The sequence below is a fragment of the Halichoerus grypus genome, chromosome 11 (assembly GCF_964656455.1).
Source record: "Halichoerus grypus chromosome 11, mHalGry1.hap1.1, whole genome shotgun sequence".
NCBI classification, from domain to species: Eukaryota; Metazoa; Chordata; class Mammalia; order Carnivora; family Phocidae; genus Halichoerus; species Halichoerus grypus.
The window spans coordinates 45,461,779-45,484,134 of NC_135722.1; the positions used below are offsets into that span (position 1 = coordinate 45,461,779).

Here is a 22,356-nt window from a genome sequence, read left to right on the forward strand (position 1 = left end):
TCTTATATAATACCCAGTGCTCATTACATCCCGTGCCCTCCTTAATGGACATTAAACATGAGCTGGTATTTCAGAAGTGGATAGTGCTGCTGGGTTTTGGGGTTTTTTTTCCATATCCTAAACACTGTTTCTCAAAACAGTGAAGAAAAATCAACTGGCAATACTTTCTTTATAGCTCTCCAGTTTAGCTTTTAGCTTCTGGCAACTAACTCTTCAGAAACTTGCCTGGAGTGAGAGGCCTACAACTGAAGACTGAGAATATTCACATTTAACAAGAGAGGCAACAAGTTCCCGTCAAGCATTCTCACATTCCAATGGTGGCTTAACTTCTCTCAATACGGATATCCAAAAAATAACCTACCAAAACAAGCAAGAAGAAGTAGAAAATTTGAACAGATCAAATAAGATTGTTTCCTCTTCCAGGAACTCATTATTAAGCACCAGCACCATGGTGCAGACTCCCTTTATCTAATAATTCCCCTTCTAGAAATTTGTTTCCAGAATTTAGGTCCTTGCCTTCCATGATTCATTTTTCCCTTCCTGTCTTCCTTCCTTCTTTCTTTTTGAAATACTTTAGCAAATACTTGAAGGCTAACTTTCTTTTGGCCATGGTGCTAGGCTTTAAGGATAATGATGAAAAAGACATGATTCCTGCCTTCTTGTCTACCTGGTTCCATGGTGATAGAATCACATATGTTTCTGAGGTACCTGTAGCCTGGGGCTTGTGCTCACCCAAGTAATGAGGTCTACAGATATTTAAATATTAGAGTTACTTAAGAGTTATCCCCTGGTCTCTTACAAGTTACCTAGGTGCAGAGCAAATTCTTCTTTCATTACTGGTATTTTCTGTACAGATATCTAATTTTATGACTGATACCACTTGTATAGAAAAGAAATTGTTATCCATACACCATTCCTATAAATGACATTCATTTTGGAGAAAACTCATAAACCATTGCTCAAGGCATTATTCACAAGCCAGAATTCCAAAATTGCCATGGAAGACAAACCACTGAATATCTAGCTGGGATACCAGAGTGCAGTCTGCTCATATATAGTACAGATAAACCTCACATTCATCAAAGAAGAAAGAGGAAATCTAAATTGAATTTTGGTCTACCAGAATACAAGAGAAGTTATTAGAGAGTTATTATATAAAGGACCCCTGTGGTGATTCCTATTATAAAGTCAAAAATCCTTTTGTAAAGTGAAAAATGACTAAAATTTCATGAATTGTCCCCCAGTTGTGTTTTCTAAATATGAATTGTATGTCTTGTTTCTTTGAAGAAAGAATCACTTGCAGTGGTGTAGAAATTTCAAGTGTATAAAAGAAAAGGGAGGCATAAACACCCTGTACTCAGTACTTAAATGGGCACTTGCTTTCATGAGCCTTAGCATCATTCCTCCCCAGATCATAAGATAAGCAGCTGGAGAAAAAAAAAAAATCACTGACTGTGGGAGGAAAACCCATGCTCAATCTCCTTTAGAGATGGACATTCCTACGAGTAAATAAATGAATAGGCTCCACAGGTAATAACAATGAACTGTGTGAGAATGAGCTGGTGAGGGAAGCGGAAGGTGGCAGGGAATATGGGAATTGGGGAAACCTCCAGCAGTTCATGCTGTGCTATCTGCCTTCCTCATTTGTGTGTTTTCTGAGTCAGCATTAGCTAAATTTTCCAGAAAGCAATCCACAAAGTACAGCCTGGGCATTTAAGGGACGTCACTCATTTCCCCCAGTGACCTTGACAAGTCAGAAGCTTGAAAGCAGGGAAATCCGGATGTCTCAGTTATGAAGTGGAGCAGTGGGGCTCCAATATATTTCCAGAAGTCTCCTCCAGACTGGTGATTATCTGCCTCTGTTACTGCCAGTGACCATCCAGGGTGTTTCTCTGGCTGAGAAGGGGTTGGCATAATGGCCAAATGCTTCAGCCTGGTGTTGCTTCTTGCCTCCATCTGGACCACAAGGCTCCTGGTCACATCTCTCCGTGTAGAAGGTAGGTTTCTTACCAGATTTCCAACCTACGGCAAGGCAAGATCTTGCAAACTGTCCTAAGCCCACCTAATTCTTTTTTTTTTTTTCAAAGATTTTATTTTATTTATTTATTTATTTGACAGAGAGAGACACAGCGAGAGAGGGAACACAAGCAAGGGGAGTGGGGGAGGGAGAAGCCGGCTTCCCACGGAGCAGGGAGCCCAGCGTGGGGCTCGATCCCAGGACCCCGGGATCACGACCCGAGCCGAAGGCAGACGCCTAACGACTGAGCCACCCAGGCGCCCTAAGCCTACCTAATTCTTAACTGTGGATTGTTGGGAGTAGGGGTTATCCTCAATGTCAACAGAAGATCTAGTTGGTAGGATTGCTCTGCCAGAAATGTTTTCACCATATTGTCGACTTCACCAAAGTGATACACATTTATCTTTATGTTATCTTAACTTTCATTTTTGGTTATGGAATCTTTTTTTAATGGGAATATCTTGAATCAAAACATTGAGGAGAGATCATTTGTTTTTAAAAGTGTTTCATTGCAGAAACAAACCATGACTGTAATGAATTTTAAGCTTGGGGAAAATGGCCAACTTTCACTAAATATTGACCTGTTTTATATTTTTGGAAGTGTCAGCATAATTATTTTAATTTCAATTTTACTATACTACCATATATGTTTTTAATATGAAGTAAACAGCCAATAAACTGAGAAGAAAAAACTGTGAAAATGTAGGCTTGAAAATTAGTCATTAGCTCCCTACCAATGGAATGACTTTAAGTTATTTCTGGGCTTTTGAGATGCCTAAGGAGTAACCTCATTCTGCAATATAGGCAAAAAAAACTAACCACAAATCACTCAATTACAACTCCAGGCAAATGAAAATTTGAGCACTTTAAAAGGAAAATTTTGTGTTCCTATGCTGGAAGATGTTCTGTAATATTAAATATTTTGGAATCAGATAACCTGATTTGATTCATTTATTGTTGTATTTAATTTTATGAGAAGCTACAGTTATATAATTGATTTTTTTTCAAATACCAGAACTGTTACTCTCAAATAAGTTTTGTCCTCTTTGAAATTCCCCTGGGGATACTATTCACTTTTTCCCACAATGCTGCCATTACTCAAACTTTTGAAATTGTTCTTTAGACCATCTCTGATGATGGCAAAAATTTCCTAAGGAAATTAAACTGTATATTACATATAATTTTTATATATGTAATATATGTAATATATAAATTTCATTTAATCTTCTCAAGAAGACATTTTATAGATGAAGAAATAGGCTCAAGTAAGGCTCAAGTAAAGCCAAGTGACTTGCCTAATGCCATATAAATGGTAAATAATAAAGCTTGGGTTTGAATTCGGCTCTGTCTGATCCTAAGCATACGGTATTTGCCTGCTGTTTCCTAAAAAAATCTTTTTTTTTTTTTAAGATTTTATTTATTTATTTGAGAGAGAGAATGAGAGAGAGAGAAAGCATGAGGCAGGGAGGGTCAGAGGGAGCAGACTCCTCGCTGAGCAGGGAGCCCGATGCGGGACTCGATCCCGGGACTCCAGGATCATGACCTGAGCCGAAGGCAGTCGCTTAACCAACTGAGCCACCCAGGCGCCCTCCTAAAAAAATCTTAAGGAAGAGATTAGTGGAGTAGCTCTTGGATTCCAGCTCCCTCTTTTTGTCTTTAAATGAAATAGGAAAGCATAAAGATGACTCCTACTTGTTGACTACCTATGATGGACCCAGCCCCTGCTAGGTACAAATTATCTATTCTGACAAAAATTCTGTGAAGAAGATATAACCATCTCCGTTTAACACTAACTTGCCCAAGGTCCCAGAGTCAATTAATAACAGATGAAATAATCGAGGCTAGGTCTATTACCCAGAATAGGTCTATCATTATTCTAAATAATAACTTTTAAGGTATAAATGAGTTTCGATGAAAAAGTAGCAAGACCACTTTATAGTGTAATTAATAAACCTTCTTTGCAGGTATTCCCAAAGAAGGAGCCATGAGATTTGAGCAATAGCAAGCTCATGGACTAAATCAGCCAAATTCCAGGACAAATGTGTGTTTGGAGAGTCCAGTTCTAGTAGTATAGTGTGTGTGTGTGTGTGTCTGTGTGTGTGTGTGTGTGTGTGTGTTCATCTCCCCCATAATACAGTGGGAAGCAGAATAGCGTCCTAGTTAAGAACTGGGGTTTCAGAGTCAGTCATAATTGGGTTTGTGCCCCCAATCTGCCCTATATCCTTGCTCTACATCCTTGGACTTGGGAAAGTTACTTAATCTTCCTGAGCCTCCACTTTCTATTAAAGGAGACAGGGTTCAGTACAGAGTAGTATAAACAGATGACAGATGTTAGAATTAATACTAGCATTAGTATTAGTATCAGTATTGGTATAGGTATTAGTATAAGTGCATATAGTCATAAGAGGCTGTTTCGTCACAAACACTCATATTGGGGTGTTGGCTCTCTAGTTTCTTTTTTGGTGAAAGCAAGGTCTGGAAGCAAATAAGGCCATCTACAAATATTGTACATCGTATACTGTATGATGACTAACATTAAAAAAAATATTGTATATCATATACATATCCCCTCTTCCCACCCCCTGCTCCAGAGCATAGCAAGGTCAATGGAAGACTTGGAAATGTTCCTTTCATGTTTGCAAGGAGAAACTTTATTTTTTTTTTTAAGATTTTATTTATTTATTTGTCAGAGAGAGAGAGACAGCAAGAGAGGGGACACAAGCAGGGGGAGTGGGATAGGGAGAGGGAGAAGCAGGCTTCCCACTGAGCAGAGAGCCCGACGCGGGGCTAGGATCCCAGGACCCTGGGATCATGACCTGAGCCAAAGGCAGATGCTTAACGACTGAGCCACCAGGTGCCCCTGCAAGGAGAAACTTTAAATACCAACATAGAAAGTGGTCAAAGCATTTGACTGGGCATCCAATGCACAGATCTGTGTACAAGCAACTTCTTAGAAGATTGTAATGTCCTCTTAAGGACTTTTGTGGATAAAGCCCAATAGGAATAATGTACCTGAATGCAATACAACTTTGCAATTTCATACAGGTCTATAAATCCCAGAACTAAGAAAGGGGATCAAAAGAATTCTTGGATTCATTAACTTTTGAGTAAAATATATTCACAACATATCTGTTCAACTGCCTCAGCTTCCCTAGGGAGATCAGCCATTAGCTGACTAAAGCCAAAAAGCTTTGAAGATAACATAATGATGTTATGTATGATTTACTGAGCATCTATTATGCGGCAGGCACTATCCTAAGCATTTTTATTTGAATTAACTCTTTCAACTCTCACTACCCTATACAATAGATACTGTTACTTTCTCAATTTTATAAATAAGGAAACTGAGTCTCAAAGAGATGAAGTAACTAGCCTAAGATCACAGAGCTAGCAAGTGACATAGGCCAGATTTAAATACAGGTCTGACTCTAAAACTCAACTTCATTTAGTTTCTTTGCCATGCAAGGTTCACTGCCCAGTTCCTCCAGGAACTTCTGAGTAAGCCTGCCCCCCAACGGTCAGAGAAGACCTGGGACTGAGAAAGCTCACACTCTGTTATACCAAGTGCAACATTTTTCAGCCCATCTCAGAAATAGTGGTGTTCCCAAGCCACATTGGTTTGGAGTATTGTTAACTATTCTATTAACCACAGCCCTGAATTTTATCTTTCTCAAAGTCTCAGACCTTTCATTTTATAGACTCCAAAAAGGTTTGCCGCAACTGCATCACCTAGACCCAACCCCAGGAACTGGTAGCCAAAGCCTCTACATAAGCAATAAGGCACTTTAATGCAGCGGGGCATGATAGACTCAGATCTGATGAGAGTTACAGGTTGGACAGGAGCAAGGACCCAGCTAACCCAGAGGAATGTCCTTGTGGGAAATGCCTGGCCTGTGTTCTGTTATTTCTAAACTTCAATCCCAGTCACGAGGACCACACTGCCATATCAAGACAATAATGTTCTACTAGGAAGAACAGCCTACAGGCTGGGAACAAGGAGAGCAGCAAATTGAGGACTTCTGTGATTCCTTTGCAGAACTTTCCACCTCAGGGCCATGCAGAATTGTGGGGGTCACCCTTGTGAACAAAAAGACAGCCCAGCAGCTGAATTTTGCAGAAGCCCAGGAGGCCTGTAGGCTGATGGGACTAACTTTGGCCAGCAAAGACCAGGTTGAAGCAGCATGGAGGTTTGGCTTTGAGACTTGCAGGTGAGAAACAACTAGAATAAATACTGCTGGAGTTCTTTCAGCGTTGTGTTCTTGTTCAGCAATAGAAATAAATGTATCCATTCAAATAATGTGTATTCTGTTATAGCTATGGATGGGTTGCAGATAAGTTCTTGGTCATCCCTCGGATTCTCCCAAACCCCAAGTGTGGGAAGAATGGGACAGGTGTCCTGGTTTGGAGAAATTCAGTCAGCAAAAAGTTCTTGGCCTACTGTTACAACTCATCTGGTAAGTCAGATCTACAGCCTCTCCATGTTTTCTCTGGTTCCATGATCCATCTAAGAAGAGTAACCCTGAGCAGCAATAGAAGAAATCATGGTGATGGTCATTTTGTACTCCCAAGAATACCTCTGTGACTGGGCTAGAGGTGGCCATGTGCCCCTCAGAGAAAAAACTTAGGGAAAATATGACTAAATGGCAATATAGGGAGAGGGCATCCCAGGAGGCTCCATTACCCATGCCCCTCCATCTTATAAGGTAAGGAAATATCCACTATAGACAAAGCAATGTACTGAGTTATCACACTGAACCTTGACAATCTTTCTCTGAGATACACTTTGTCACCCTCATTTTGTAGAGGGGAAAATTTAGCTCAGAGGATGTAAGTACATTTGTCTAAGTTCTCACTACTACAAAGATTTTAACAGAGGTCTAACTCTCAAACCATGCTCTTTCCCTTAACCTTCATTTTTTTTTGAGGAGAAGAAATTCAGATGCTACACTTGACATCTTCAAGGATAAGATCATTTTATGAAGGAAGGAGTTAAAGCTAGATAATAGAATTCGTTTGCTCATGGTCACACAGTTGTTCCTTTAACCTTGCTTGGAGACCACAACCATTTTATCCCAAGTGCTTTACCTAAGGAATATCTCAGGAAGTTTTTCTTTCACTAAATACTTGCTCTCCGTTTATCATAAGAACCTCTGCTGATTTATTACTCTTCACACATACTCATAAATCTGACCTTCCAAAGGTCAGACAGCTAAGTGGTCACATACAAGGATAGATTCCAAAGTCATACTCTAAGATCCAAGAAATAAATGTGCACTAGCAACACTGTGTTGCCCAAAAGCAACATAGGGTCCAAGCAGTTCTCTGAATCAGGAGGCTTTGACCTAAAAAGAGACCTGAAAGACACTTTGTCCTCTTTCCTCATTTCATGGATGAAATGATAGTTCAGATTGGAGGTTTGGCTTGTTCAGTTGGTGGCAGAGTCAATACTGGAACATAAAGCTTCTTTCAACATTTGTTTTACCATCATCCTCCTCTCCTCTGCCTCTTCTGCCCACCACTTTTGGCTGGGGAATTGGTGGTTCACATGCCTGTATATCTCATAGCCAGCCCATGCCTGTCAAATGACCTGGTATTGTAACTTTCTGGCCTTCCTCCCAGCTGTCAGTGTGGTGATATGATACCCAGCCCTCTGGACTTCACAAAATGGGATCAGAGGAAGAGGACTTGGATTTGTGTGTTTCCTTGTGGTTTCATTTAACTTGTACTTCCATCCCCTATATTTCCCGTATAATTAAAGTTAGATCTAGAGGCTTGATTCAACTCTTGTTCAATATTTTTTGCAAAAAGACTACATCAAAAACTAATGATGTACTATACAGTGGCTAACCGATAATAATAAAAAAAAAGACTTCATAGATGATACCGTGTACTTTAGATCACTTCTCAACAAAAGGCACTTAATGTCAGTATGTCCCATTATTAATATGCTAATTTTGATCATTTGAATAAGATGCCAGACCTCTCTAAATGAACTCATAAATATATGTTTTTCCCCTTGCAATGAGTAGGTAATCTACACTGTGATATTGTGGCACCATGCAAATATTCTGGCTCGAACTATCTTGTACCTAGTAGTTTAAGCAGCCATTGGTAATTCTTGCTGGAACCAGTTATTATATGTAGGGCTACAAGATGGTGACTTTCTAAATCTTCCTTCTACATTTGTTAGCTGGCATTCTTTGATAAGAAGAATTCTCTCTCTCTCTCTCTCTCTCTCTCTCTCTCTCTCACACACACACACACACACACACACCTCTTCCCTCCTTCTTATACTACTATGGACACATGACATTTTACTTATTCTGTGTGTTCAACATGTTATAATCAATTTTACAATTATTATTCTTTTATTCTTTTTGATGCTCAAATTGTCCCAAATTTGGTGAATAGGAGCCCCTTCTAGTTGACTTTTTTGCCCTTTATTCCATTAGTATTGGAGCAATTCCTTTCTTTCTAACATAATAATAGCATTTCCCAGACTTACTTTGTACTCTCTCTGCCCCTGATGTGGAATCAGCCATTTATTTCTCCAAGAAGCCCAGGTTCTTTGTAATGGAAAATATTGATTAGAAACCAAGATCTGGATTCAAGTAATTTTCATTACCACTGGAATTTTCATTGCTTCTCAGTATTTTTAGTGGATAGCTTTGTGTATATTTACACATACATACATATATGTAAAAATTATGAATTTGTATTGATATTTCCAACTCAAATTTAACAATTCAAATTTTTTCTTAGTTTGTTTTATACCTGCATCTTTTTTCTCTTACACAGAAGATCTTAGTTCCCAATAAATAATAGTAATATACTTTCTTATCCTATAATAGTTTCAAAATTATAAAACAAACATTATTAGGAATAATGAACCTATTGAGTGAAATTTGAGATTTCTCTGCATTTCTTTCAGTCCCCAGAAGATAGCCCTCTAAGGTTGTACTGTCAAAAAACTATGTGCAAAGGTGACTTGAAAAATTCACAACTCTGTGTGGTTATATTATCATTTTGAAATAAATTAGGCTCATATGCTTCTGTTTGCCATCTTTGTGAGGATCAGAGTTAACCTAACCCTTATCCTAACACTACTCCTAAACTTACCTATGTTTCTTTGTTTTTGTAACTTTCTTTTTTATGGCTATCTTGTGAGGTCTGGGGATTAGAATAACCCTAAACCTGACCCTATACCTTATCCTAATTGTCTTTTTTTATTGCTATCTTTGTGGGTTTTGGGAGACCAGACCAAAGTGCTTTGAATGCTCTGCATGCACCATCTGTTTCATGTTGTTCCCTCTGCCACAATGCCCATCCTCCCCACTTAGCTAACTGCTACTCTTTATTCAATTCTCAAGTGCCAGCCTCTTCAAGAAGCCTTCCCATACCCCTTACTCCTATCTTTCCTCTTGGAGTCCAACCACACTCTGTGTTTAATATCACAGTACTTGGCACATTCTAAAGAAATTATATTCATAGTTTGGAGGGGAAGGAGAGCTAGGTCCTAACACTCCTAGGTGTGCCTTCAACCCGGCAGGGATCACAGGATCAGAATGCTGTTGCTCCCTCACACTGCGGCCCTCTTGGCTACATTTAATGAACAGAGAGGCAAAGGAAACTAATTCTTAGATAGATCCTATCTATCATGCCCATACATTATGCTAGGCCCTACACATTTATTATCTCATTAATCCTCAGTAAAATGACACAAATGTATCATTTCTATTTTCCAGGAGAAATAACTGATGCTTAGTGTGTATTTTGCTATGGTCATAGTCAATATGGGAAAGAGCCAGGATTTAAGTCTTGAGCCATACTACTTCCACGTAGCACCATCCATGGTAATGAATATACATCAATAACATACCAGGCCCTGGTCAGGTTCTGAGCCTCAGTGTTTTTTAAAAGCCCCCCATATGATTCCAATGTGTAGCCAGGGTTCAAAATCACTCTTTCCTAAGAGATCGCTAAGATCTAAGTTTTAGGATTCCAGGTACTTCTAGATTCCCCTATTTCTTTGCAGTTGCAATAATCTCCTTCCTTGTTCCTGGATTGTCCTCTCTCCACACTGCATTTCATCCTCCACATGCATCCACTGATAATTATATTACTCCTCTGCTCCACAGCCCTTGGGTGACTTCCTATTTGAGAATATGATGTAAACTATGAAGCCTTTCACACATAAAAATGAGCATGTATGAGAACTCCTACATATCAGTTGGGAGGTTTGTGGACCCAGTTGAAAATTCCAACTCCTACAAAATAAATTCCAAATGCTTTAACATGGCAATTATGAATATCAATACTCTGGCTCCAGGCTATCTTCCCAGTCATCTCCTGCTTGCAGTCTTTCATGCTCCCAATCATATACACACCCCATTCTCCAGCCACACTGTACTCCCTGTCATTTTTCGATATAACTACTTTTTCAAACTTCTGGATTCTCGGGTCATGCTATTCCTATTGACTGGAATATTCTATTCCCTCTTCCATACTAGGTGAGCTACTGCTGTGTTCCAGCCATACTGGTCTTTTATTAAAACATCAAACACACTGAGTTCATTCAACTTTGGGCTCTTGAACTTCCTGTTCTCTTTACTTGGAATGCTTTTGCCCTAGATCTTCAGTGACTGGCTACTTTTTATCACTTAGGTCTCAGCTTAAGTATCACCTCCCCACTTTCTCTTATCATCCTATTCAAAGTATCCATTTCCCATTCCCCACCCCTACTGGTTTAATCTTTATCCTGTTTAATTTTCTTCTTAACACTTATCATCCTTTAAATTTTCTGGCTTTTTTTTTTTTTAAGAGAGATGGAAAGGGGCAGGGGGTCATGCAGAGGGAGAGGGAGAGAGTGAATCCTAAGCAGGCTCCATGCCCAGCATGGATCCCTACATGGGGCTCGAGCGCACAACCCTGAGATCACAACCTGAGCTGAAATCAAGAGTTAGATGCTTAACCAACTGAGCCACTCAGGCTCCCCTGGCCTTTTTTTTTTCCCCTTAAATCTATCCTTCCATTAGCATGTAGGCCCCTTAAATGTAAGGACTCTGTCTTCTTTGTACCATGACCTTAGCATTTGGAACAGTGTTTAGCACAGAGTTGGGGCTCAATAAATATTTGAACAAACATGTTAATTCTCCATATCATCTCCTCTGTGAATCCCCAGTGATCTCCTCCTACCTTTATCAAAATACGTCTGTCCTGGAAACTGAATCTATGCTGTATGTCTCTGTATTTTCAGTTCCCAACACAGTATGTTGTACTCAGTATTTCTTTCCTGATATTAAAAAATTTTCAATTTTTGAAGGAAAAACTTAGCATGTGCTCAAGAATAAGAAATGTAACTAGAAGTTCAAGGCAAAAGTCAAGGATGATGTGTGTTTGAATAGAGATGTTTTCAAAGTAAAATAAATATTATAAAATTCTGACTGAATGTGTGTATAGTCAAAATGTTTTATCAGTAGTATCTATGACCTTGATTGGTAATTTATTGTGTTTTTCAAAAATGAAAGGAATAACTTTTTCTTCTTAACTAACATTCCAACTGATGCAGAAATAAGTAGAAATTTAAAATAGATGCAAATTCTTATTATAATATATTACATGGATCTGTCATTTACCAGCTATGTGAATTTGGGCAAGTTATTCGATTTCACTAAACTTCAGTTTCCTCCTATAAAATGAGAGTTTAATAAAATTATTAAATGAAGTGTCATGATTGACTCAGATAAGATGCTCAAAAAATGTTGTTTCCTTTCTATCACATTCAACAGATTGGAAAGCAAATCTATATCCCTCCTCTGCTCCCCTCCTTAAAAAAATTTTATGTTGAAGAGCACAGAGAAATCTGGTTTTTGATCTTTGTCCTGAACTGTATATTGTCATGTGTGTATATTCAGTCTCCCCATCTACTCCTTCCATCCTGTCACTTCTGCATCCTTTCTTTATTCATTAAATATTTATTGAGCATGAACGATGTGCTAGACACAGAGAACATACCATGATGACCAAGACAGACAGGGTTCCTGCTTCCAGGGAGCTCAGTCCAGTGTAGACCAGTGCAATGAGAACCTTGACAAGGGAAGTATAGGGAGGTACAAAAACATATGCCTAGGGACCCAATCTAGTCATCAAGTCTGCCTAATAAAGAGATATTCAATCTGAGACTTGAAGGATAAGTAAGAGCTAAGTAAAGAAGGGGCAAAGAGTCTTACAGGTAAAGAAAGCATCATGGTCAAAGGCTTGGATATGAGAGAAAGCATATCAAAGAACAGAAGAAATCTGAGAAGGCAGGAGGAATAAGAGACACACTGATCAGATAAGGCTAGCCATGTCAGCAGGGGACAGATCACAGGGGGCCTTATAGGCCATGCAGTTGAGGCAGTCACTGAAGGATTCTAAGGAAGGAAGTGATATGATTAGATTTGCATTTTTGTAAGATCATTCTGGCTGCACTGTAAGGGGACTGGAGAGGAGTAAGACTAGAGGCAGGAAGAACAATTAGGAGACTATTTTAATACTTACTTGTTACTTTATTTTTCCCTCCCTCAACAGATACTTGGATTAACTCATGCCTTCCAGAAATTATCTCCACCAACGACCCCATATTCAACACTGAAGAGGCAACGTACACAACAGAAATGATTGTCAGTGACAGTGCATACTCAGCTTCAACTACTGATGCACCTTATTCTGCTACACCTACTCTTGCTCCTACTTCTGCTCTGGCTTCCACTTCTACTCGACGGAAAAGAAAATTGATTTGCGTAACAGAAGGCTTTGTGGAAACTAGCACCATATCTACAGAAACAGAAACTGAGTCATATACTGAATATAAAGCAGCATTCAAGAATGAGGCCGTTGGGTTTGGAGGTAAAAGCTTTCTGTGTTTGCATTGTATGTGTGTGTGTTTGTGTGTTTATGTATAACAGACAATACATAAAAACCATGTTGTCTCCAGATTAGGCACCCAGGACCTGCCAAATACAAGTAAAGCCTTAATGCAAACTCAATTTTCATAAAGTCATAGAACTTGAGGACTCTAAAGAAACTTAATGATTAAACTAAAAATCATGAATATAAAAAAGCTTCACTTTTAAAACTCAAAGCCTTTTAAAAATAAATCACTATTAATACATCGAAGTTCTTTTAAAAATATATACCTTAAATGATTAAAAATGATTAAAAAGTTTGTCTTCCTATTTAAAAGGAAGGGTTTACACTTAATTAGCTCCAAACATATCATCTCAAGGCCACAGAGAGGAAATGGACTCTGTCATATTGCAATTTATAAAATAAAGAGAGCACGTGAGGCAAGGCCAAGGATTTCTATAGGCAAGAAGCAAAGAAGCAGATGTGGGCCCAACATTCTAAGTAGCCTCTTTGTGGTCACAGAGAAGGCTTTTCTCCTGCATTATCTGTTGTCTGGCTTGGTGTAAAGAATCGTTAGAAGAGCAACACACAACAATGCATAAACAAAGGACCAATAGGCCATGTCTCTGTTTCCTCCAGGTGTCCCCACGGCTCTGCTAGTGCTTGCGCTCCTCTTCTTTGCTGCTGCAGCTGGTCTGGCAGTTTGCTACATCAAAAGGTAGGTTTGTGGCACACTGTTGGTCTTATAATCTATGTCACATTCCTATCTTGTGTTTTTCCAGGGTTGTTGTTAGCATTTTCCTCGTCAAAACAGAAATGATAGTTTTCTTATATTGTAAATTTTCTCCCTCATCTCACCTTTCCTCCCACACCCAATCTTTCTACTATTTCAGCATGTGCATGTCATCCAGCCTTTAGAAACAGGTCAATGCTGTCCCTTTGAGAATCAAGAGATAAAAAGAACAGACTGACATCTAGGGGGAAAATATATATTTTATTTTGATTCTCAATTCTTTGTTGTTGGTGGGAGGATTATGAGGTCAGCCTCAAGTCTGGCCTGCAAACTGGACTGGAGGGGAGTAAGACTAGAGACAGGAAGACTCATCTAAATGAATCCACTGACGTGGGGATGCATTAATGTATTTGAGTGTGCATGTGTTAGCATCTCTCTGAAATAAAGGTATCCAATGTACTGTGCTAATACGGGCTATCACAGAAAAAGCGTTATCTATTGGCGTATGTGTTACAAATAAATCTCTCACTTTAATTTTATAATTATGCCTATAGGTATGTGAAGACCTTTCCTTTTACAAACAAGAATCAGCAGAAGGAAATGATTGAAACCAAAGTAGTAAAGGAGGAGAAGGCCGATGATAGCAACCCTAATGAGGAATCAAAGAAAACTGATAAAAAGCCAGAAGAACCCAAGAGTCCACCCAAAACTACAGTGCGATGCCTGGAAGCTGAAGTTTAGAAGTTTAGAAGAAAAAGAAATGAGAGGACACATTTCCTGATACATATCCTGGCCCCAGATGGGGAAAGTTAAAGGGCCGAAGAACCAAACAAGAAAGTCCACCCTTAGTTCCTAAATGGAATCAACTCAGGGCTACCTTTGGACTATGGAGTTCACCAAACGGAATTCCCTTCTTCTTACTGCAATCCTTTCTGGATCCTATCCTCCTACCTCCAAAGCTTCCCACAGCCTTTCTAGCCTGGCTATGTCCTAATAATATCTCTGTGGGAGAAAGGAGCTTCGCAAAGCACAGGGACCTAAAACAGCTAATCAGAACACATTTATAAAGAGGCTTCTTAGTTGGCTGAGAACAGGTGAGTTGAGAACCAAGAAACCACCGAGACCAAGGCTTTCTCTATTGACTCCACAGGTCAGATCCTTTCTTCACTCTGAAAAGGTAACATACATCATCTGGCATGCCCTTCTGAGCCAGGCAAAAACAAAAGAAGGAAAGAAGAGTTCAGCATCTGAAGGCCATGGAGATTCCCATGACTTGAGACCTGATCTCTGTAAAGCCAAAATAAGTAGAGAAAAAGAATGAGGCCAAGGATGTTGTCAGCATATTGTCAGCAGGGACTCCAAATACAGATAGGGTCAAAGTAGTCATCTCTGAATAATCTGAGTCGGAATCACTTTTTAGAATACACACACACTTTCTTTTCTTTCTCTTGCTGCTATTTTCTCTAGAAGTATACACTTTTACAAGGAACCAAAACAAATCTCTTACAAATTTTTATTTTTATCTGAGAAATCATTACTGAGGAAAATTACTGTGTTAAAATGCAGTAAAATTTAACAAACATTTATTGAATATATCAGGTGCTGGATAAGGTATTACATTCTATCATTGAAAGTTATTTATCAAAAACTTGTATACAGTAAAATGTATGAAGCTAATTTTTTCTGTTTTGATATCCCTAGCTTATTTACTTGCAAAACTAATTTTTTACTAAGACTAATCTATTCATTATTTTCTCTAACACGGCAGCCATTATAACCTTAATTTATTATTAACATACTTAAAAAGTACGTTATTACCTCTATGCACTGAAGCACATTTTTAAAATGTCATTAACAAATGTATCACCAGTTCTCCTTTCTTCAGCAAGAAGAGCCCAAAAGGTGCAGAGATTTTTGTGTCAAAAAAATAAAAGTATTTAGAAAATCTCTTTTCTCTCTTATTTACATAGATGCATTATACCTTTCATGCAAAACTGAAGTAATCTGTTTTTTGCAAAAGTAAGAGGGACAATTTTGGTTGTTGAAAAACAAATATTTGTAAACCAGGTAGTACATATATCACCATATGGGGCTATTCTTGCTTCAGGTGGTCTTATTTTAAGTATGTCAAGTACGCACACATAAAACAGTCCTTTACTTAGGATTTGGGTCCTACATTATAATCCATTTCAGAGTTCACAGGGAGCTGAGGATTCAGGATTGTTCATTTGTCCTGTTTCTCTAGCTTTCTCTCTCTCCCTCTCTCTGGTCTTCCCTTTTGGACTGCTAATATCTTCTTCCCCTCACCAGTGACCCCACAGCTAGCTAGCTCCATGATCCTTTCAGCTCACAGACCATAAACAGCTGGCACAGTCTTTTGTGGTTGGCCCACAGAATATTATCTTAAATTATGGTTTAATTGCCAAGAATGAAAAATCAAGCGGTGCCTGCCTGGCTCAATCAGTAGGGCATGTGATTCTTGATCTCGGGGTTGTGAGTTCAAGCCCCATGTTGGGTGTAGAGATTACTTAAAAATAAAATCTTTTAAAAAAATCAAGAGTTTTCACATATTTATATACCTGGGTTCCCTTGAAAAAATGGGAAGATCTGGAGATAGAGAGCCCATATTCCCCCACAGCAATAATTATCTCAAACTAAGTAGTGGCTGTCCCCTTTAAAAGGGCTCCACTTGCTTCACTTTATCACAGTCTTCGTGCTCTATTGCATCTTCATGCCAAAATAAAGGTGCCATGTCCTATGGATCTCATTACTATTGCCTTTTTCTTCACACCCAGCCCATTTCACTCATTTACAATCTTCCTGGCACTGAAGTCTGTGAGTTTGAAATTCTGGTTTGTCAGTCCTTAAGTTTTATCAGCCTCATCTAGTTCTTAGGGAGTGAAGAAGAAAAAGCAGAAAGAGCCAAGTAATGGCCTTCCTTCTATATATGTTAGCTGAAAAATAATCAGATCTTCCACCTTAGATCTCCCATCTTGTGAGCATATACTGTATGTTAGGATACTATCATCTACTATTTGTTTTTAAAGATTTTATTTATTTATTTATTTATTTGACACAGAGAGAGACAGAGAGACAGTGAGAGAGGGAACACAAGCAGGGGGAGTGGGAGACAGAAAAGCAGGCTTCCCACTGAGCAGGGAGCCTGATGTGGGGCTCGATCCCAGGACTCTGGGATCATGACCTGAGCTGAAGGCAGACGCTTAATGACTGAGCCACCCAGGTGCCCCTATCATCTACTGTTAATTTAGACAGGCATATGCCCTACTCAGGAGGAGGAAGAGGGAAGGAGAAAAACCTCACCCATCCACATATATTCAATAAATATCCCAGATGCCAATTGCAAACATACTGATGAAATATGTAACTTTCATCATTATGGAAGAAAGGAAAGGAGAAAAGAAGGAGAGGAAGGAAGGGAAGGAGGAAGGAAAGAAGGGAAAAACACTTATTGAGTACCTAAGTGATAGTCATTTTCACATGTGCTATTTAATCATTATATTTCCCCTGAGAAGAATTATTACTGTCATTTTTTTATTAATTAGAAAATTGGATTTAGAGGAGTTAAATCACTTTCTATGGTCACAGGTCTACTTAAGTGCCAAAGGTAGGATTCAATCCCAAGTCAGAATGACTGCAGAGCCCATACTCCTTTCCCTACACCACTACACTTCATTTTGCAAATGACAATATAGCGATTCCAGTATGTAAGCTTGAAATCAGTCACTTGCCAAAAACAAATAAGAAAACTAACTCCCGTCCCAACTTCAGGGAATTTTTAAATCCATTTGCAATAACAAGGAAAAAAAAAAAGAAAGAACCACTAAAAAACCTTTGAGAACTGCTCCCTCATTGATACAGTCACCAACCTCAGCAACGACTTAACTGGTCCAGCTCATATGGTCAGAAAATGTAAGTTGCACAAGGATCAAAGATTAGCTTCTCAAAATTCTTCACAAAGTTAAAAAAAATGAAGTCAAATGTCATAGATATCTAGAAGTACAGCCTGGTCTAAAAGTCTCCTTCTTCCTAGTCAAATTCTCTTTATTCTCCATTGAACAAGAGAAATTGGAAGAATATGAGGGATGACTCAGGTCAGACCTACAGTTCAACCTACCAGAGCCAGTCTTCAAACAAGGCAGGTAGACAGCCATCTAATTACATTTCTAGGTGGTGCACAGGATCTCCATACCCAGAAATGCCTCCTCCTCATGCCTGCCTCCCTGGCTCAAACAGTATACATCCACTCCCTTGTGAAACTATCTGCTTTTTATAAAAACCAGGCCAACTATCAAGTATAAACATGCTGATGTAGTTCCAATAAAAACAAACTGGTTTCTAAGGGTAGAAAGCTCAAGTAAAGCGGGTGACTTGAGGCCCAGCACATGTCTGCACATAGTGGGAGTTTATAAATGCCCTTTGGCTTGAATAGGATTGAATCATGTTGATTTCCAGAGCAAAGAATCCTACATGTTATTGCCCTTCTCTAGACCTTTGGCTAGTGCCCAAAGCAAAATCAATTGCTCTAGGAAAAAGCAGGTTTCTAAGGACAATAATAACAACATGCAAGTAAATAAATTCTTACTAAGAAATGAGAGAGTCACTCACACACACCAAAAAAGAAAAGGTTTAAGTTTCCTAACAGGAACAAAAGCAATTATTTGTCATTCAATGTCCTAGTTAAATGTAAATAAAGTTTAGTTGTTTACCTTACAATAGTCTATACATAAGATTAGGTTTGACCTAAGAACATTTTAATAATACTAAAACCACCTGAGAGCATTCGCTTCTGTGTATGTTCCCCAGGAAATGCCCAAATTTCCAGACAGTGCTGATGTGATTTAGGATGTCCCCCTTTAGTATCTAGGCCATTTACTTTTAAAAAATAAACTTTTTTAGAATAGTTTTAAGTTTACAAAAAAAAAAAAGTGAAGATAGTAACAAAGAGTTCTCATATACCCTATACCCAGTTTCTTCTATTAACACTCTCTATTAGTATGGTACATTTGTCATGATTAATGAACCAATATTGATACGTTATTAACTAAAATTTATACTTTATTCTCATTTCCTTAGTTCTTACCTTATATCTGTTTTACTGTTCCAGGATCCCAAGCAAAATACTATATTACAGTTAGTTGTAATATCTCTGTAGGCTCCTCTTGGTTATGAAAATTTCTCAAACTTTCCTTGTTCTTGATAACTTTTTTTGAGGAGTACTGGTGAGGTATTGCGCATAACATCCCTCAACTGGGGTTTCTCTGATGTTTTCTTATGATTACACTGGAAAAGGGGAGAAAGACCACAGAGGTAAAGTGCTATTTTCATCACAGCATATCAAACATACATACTATCAACATGACCTATCACTGAGGACGTTAACCTTGAGCACCTGGCTGAGGTAGTGCTCATCAGTTTTCTCCTATGTAAAATTACTCTTTTTCCCTCTTTCCATACTGTACTCTTTGGGGAAAAAAGTCACTATGCACAGCCCATACAAAAATAGAGGGTGGTTATGCTCTGCCTCCTCAAAAGCAGAATATCTAAATAAATTATTTGGAATTCTGCACAGGAGAGTCATCTACTCTCCCTCATTAATTTACTTAATTTTTTATTTACATCAGTGTGGATGAATATTTATTTTCTACTTTATGTTATAATCCAGTGCTATTTATTTTTTGCTCAAATTGTTCCTGTTTTGATCCCTGGGAATCCTTTCAGTTTGCTCCTGTGTCCCTCTGGCCTACACCCATCATTGTGTTTTTATTGGGTACCTCCTTACTTTCTGACACTATACAATAATCCAGGCTCATCCTATATATTTTCCACCCCAGTCCTAAAATCAGCCACTTCTCCAGGGAGCCCTTGTCTCTTCTAGTTTTTTTGTTTGATTGGTTGGGTTTTTTTGAGAATGATATTAGAAATAAAGTGCTCATGGCTACTGGGCCCTCTCCCAATCACCCAGGCGATAGCAGCCCAGTAGTTTCTAATTTCATAGACTCATGATTCTTTTTTTAAATTTAGGGGCTGAAATAGGCTTTTTAACTTTTTAATGTTTTCAGATAAAGACATCTGAAAATTATACTTCTATTGCTATCATTTTACAAAAGATAACAAAGAGCAAGGATATAAAATCAGAATAAAGAAGTCATTAAATAAGTCTAGTTTTACAAAAAACTGACTACATGGACCTTATTTTCCTCATTTTACCAGTGACAAGTTACTCATTGATAAGTACCAATCAAAGGAGTGTCCTTTACCAATCAACTAGAGAAAATAATTCTCTGAGCTGTACTTAAGATAACCTTTTAGGATAAAGTGGACATGCTGAGAGCAAGTCCAATGATTGGGATCTAACTCCTTCTACCCTCCCAGTTGTCTCTCCTTCCACATTCCGTCCCCCTACCCCAGCCTTGCCCACTACATACACATACCATTACCATTAAGCAAAGAGAGAGAGCTCAGTATCTGGAAGGAGAGAGAGACAATTTATAACTCAAAGTCCTTTGAACCTAACTATACTAAATGCTATAATTTAGGCCTGGATAACCAGTTGTATATTGTGGCTGCAGTCTAAGGTATCATGGTAATAGGGAAAAGATGGGAAAAAATGAAGCTGGGAAGGTATGCAAGTGACCAGTACTGTGGTGTTTTCATTCCTAGGCTCCTGATTGGCAAAGGAAAGCATCACAGCATTATGATCATCACAGAGACGTAATAAGATTTTTGGGATTCTGGGGGTGCCTGGGTGGCTCAGTTGTTAAGCGTCTGCCTTCGGCTCAGGTTATGATCCCAGAGTCCTGGGATCGAGCCCCACATCGGGCTCCCTGTTTGGCAGGAAGCCTGCTTCTCCCTCTCCCACTCCCCCTGCTTGTGTTCCTGCTGTCACTGTCTCTCTCTGTCAAATAAATAAATAAAATCTTTAAAAAAAAAAAAAAAGATTTTTGGGATTCTGAAATTATTCTAGTGGTAGTGGTGTAAAATATGGACTAAAGAAATTGTTAAGCCAAACCTAGCTGATCATCAAACCTATCTATGGAGATTTGTAAAAGCTCAAGATCATGGGCCCCCAACCTAGCCCAAAAGAATCAGAATGTTTTTTCATGTTTAGGACCTAGAGAGCTATACTGAAGCAAACAAATAAACAAAAGCAAAAAACTCCCAGAGAATCTGATCTAGCTGGTCCCAGGATCAGTGAATGGGAATCACTGAACTACAGAAAAGAGGGATTAGAAACAGTAAGACAAAGCATGCCAGCGTGAAATGATAAGAGCTTGGACTATGGCAATGCAGATAGGACAGAAAATGGATTCCAGAGATATTTCTGAGACTAACATCAGAAATACCAGCTAATTGATGAGATATTAAAGTAACTCAAAAATGACACTGGAGTTTTCAACTTGGGCGACTACACGAATGGTTATTTCACTAGCCAAGTTAGGGTATGAGGAAAAAGGAAGCATATTTGAGATAGAAGATAATGAGCTTGGCTTGAGAATGTGTTGTTTCTGCTACAGAAACAGAATATCTGGGTGGAAGTATCTAGAAGACAGGTAAATTTTTAGATTTGGGGAAAGGCAGAACTAAAGATAAAGATTTTTAAGCCATTAACATGCAAGTGTTTTGGTAGGGAATAAGGAGAAATTAGTTTGGAGGTAAAAAATGAGATAAATATCTAATAGTTGACAGTGAAAACTGTGGCAGGACAAACATTAACATGCAAACTTTACTTCTCCAATTGCCAGTCTAATTTTCCCTATATCTCCCTCTCAAAAAAGGAAAGGTTTACTTTGTTGGAGAGAGTCTAAGTCAACCTTAGAAATGAGAAGGAGGCAGGGATGAAAGAGAAATGAGAGGATGAAAGGAATCACAGAGGGCTAGGTGTCAAGAGAGATTTGGGGGCTTTATGGAAGGAGATGCCCCAGAGTAGTTGGGGGCTGTGATGGAAGTAGATAGGATCAGAAGGAAATTCTTACAAACTTTGCTGTGGCATATGTATGATCATAGTTTTTGAGAAATGGAAAAAAAAAGGATTATTTTGAAGTTAATTTTGGTTGTGTGCCGTATTTCTTTCACTTCAGCACCACTCCAAGCCTGAATCATAGAGACCTAAACTTAATAAAGGATAAAGAATTATTAGACTTGATAATGCAGGAAGAAAGTATAGTTCCTGGAGTACCATCATTACATTAAAAAAATACAATCCCTAGAGTAGTATCACTCAGGGTACATGAATTAAGGGACAGAGTTTGAATGGTGGCATTAGATATTAATTGAATTGGAATGAACTCAATTTATTTTGTCTTACACATTCTCTGACCTCTCCTTGCTATTTCCCAGACCTGAGTTCAAGCTCTTATCACTTTTCTTCTATACTATTGCTCTGTTTCCAGTCTCAGCAACCTCTCTGTCACACTTACAGTCCACCCTCTTATACTACATAAATGAATTTTCTCAGATGCAGAGCTTATTATGCTATTCCTTGGACCTTTGAGGGCTCCCCATTTTTTTCCAGAAGCAAATCCAAACACAATACTATATTAAGTGGATATGGTGAGTTGGCATTTAGCATCCATTTTAAATGTATGCCTTCCTAAACTGTAGAGGATGAAAAACTGAAACTACTCCCTCCAGATTATCTACAGCTGGACTTCTGGAATCAAATAAGTTCTACCAATTAACGCACAACCACATGAGTAAG

General features: G+C 38.6%; 1 protein-coding gene and 1 long non-coding RNA gene across 6 annotated transcripts in view; one reads left to right on the top strand and one right to left on the bottom strand.

Annotated features, from left to right (window-relative positions):
• Positions 1-22,356, bottom strand: part of LOC144379439 (uncharacterized) — a 209,929-nt gene that overhangs the window by 171,843 nt on the left and 15,730 nt on the right. For all 5 annotated transcript variants that reach the window (XR_013442431.1, XR_013442430.1, XR_013442432.1 and 2 more), the window contains exon 2: positions 18,739-18,938. This is a non-coding gene — a long non-coding RNA (uncharacterized LOC144379439). The remainder of the gene's footprint in view (positions 1-18,738; positions 18,939-22,356) is intronic.
• Positions 1,751-16,710, top strand: LYVE1 (lymphatic vessel endothelial hyaluronan receptor 1). The gene is made up of 6 exons (XM_036111152.2): positions 1,751-1,997; positions 6,054-6,225; positions 6,332-6,471; positions 12,587-12,904; positions 13,544-13,622; positions 14,192-16,710. The coding sequence occupies exons 1-6, from the start codon at positions 1,916-1,918 to the stop codon at positions 14,376-14,378; spliced, it is 978 nt and encodes a 325-aa protein (XP_035967045.1). The 5' UTR covers positions 1,751-1,915; the 3' UTR covers positions 14,379-16,710.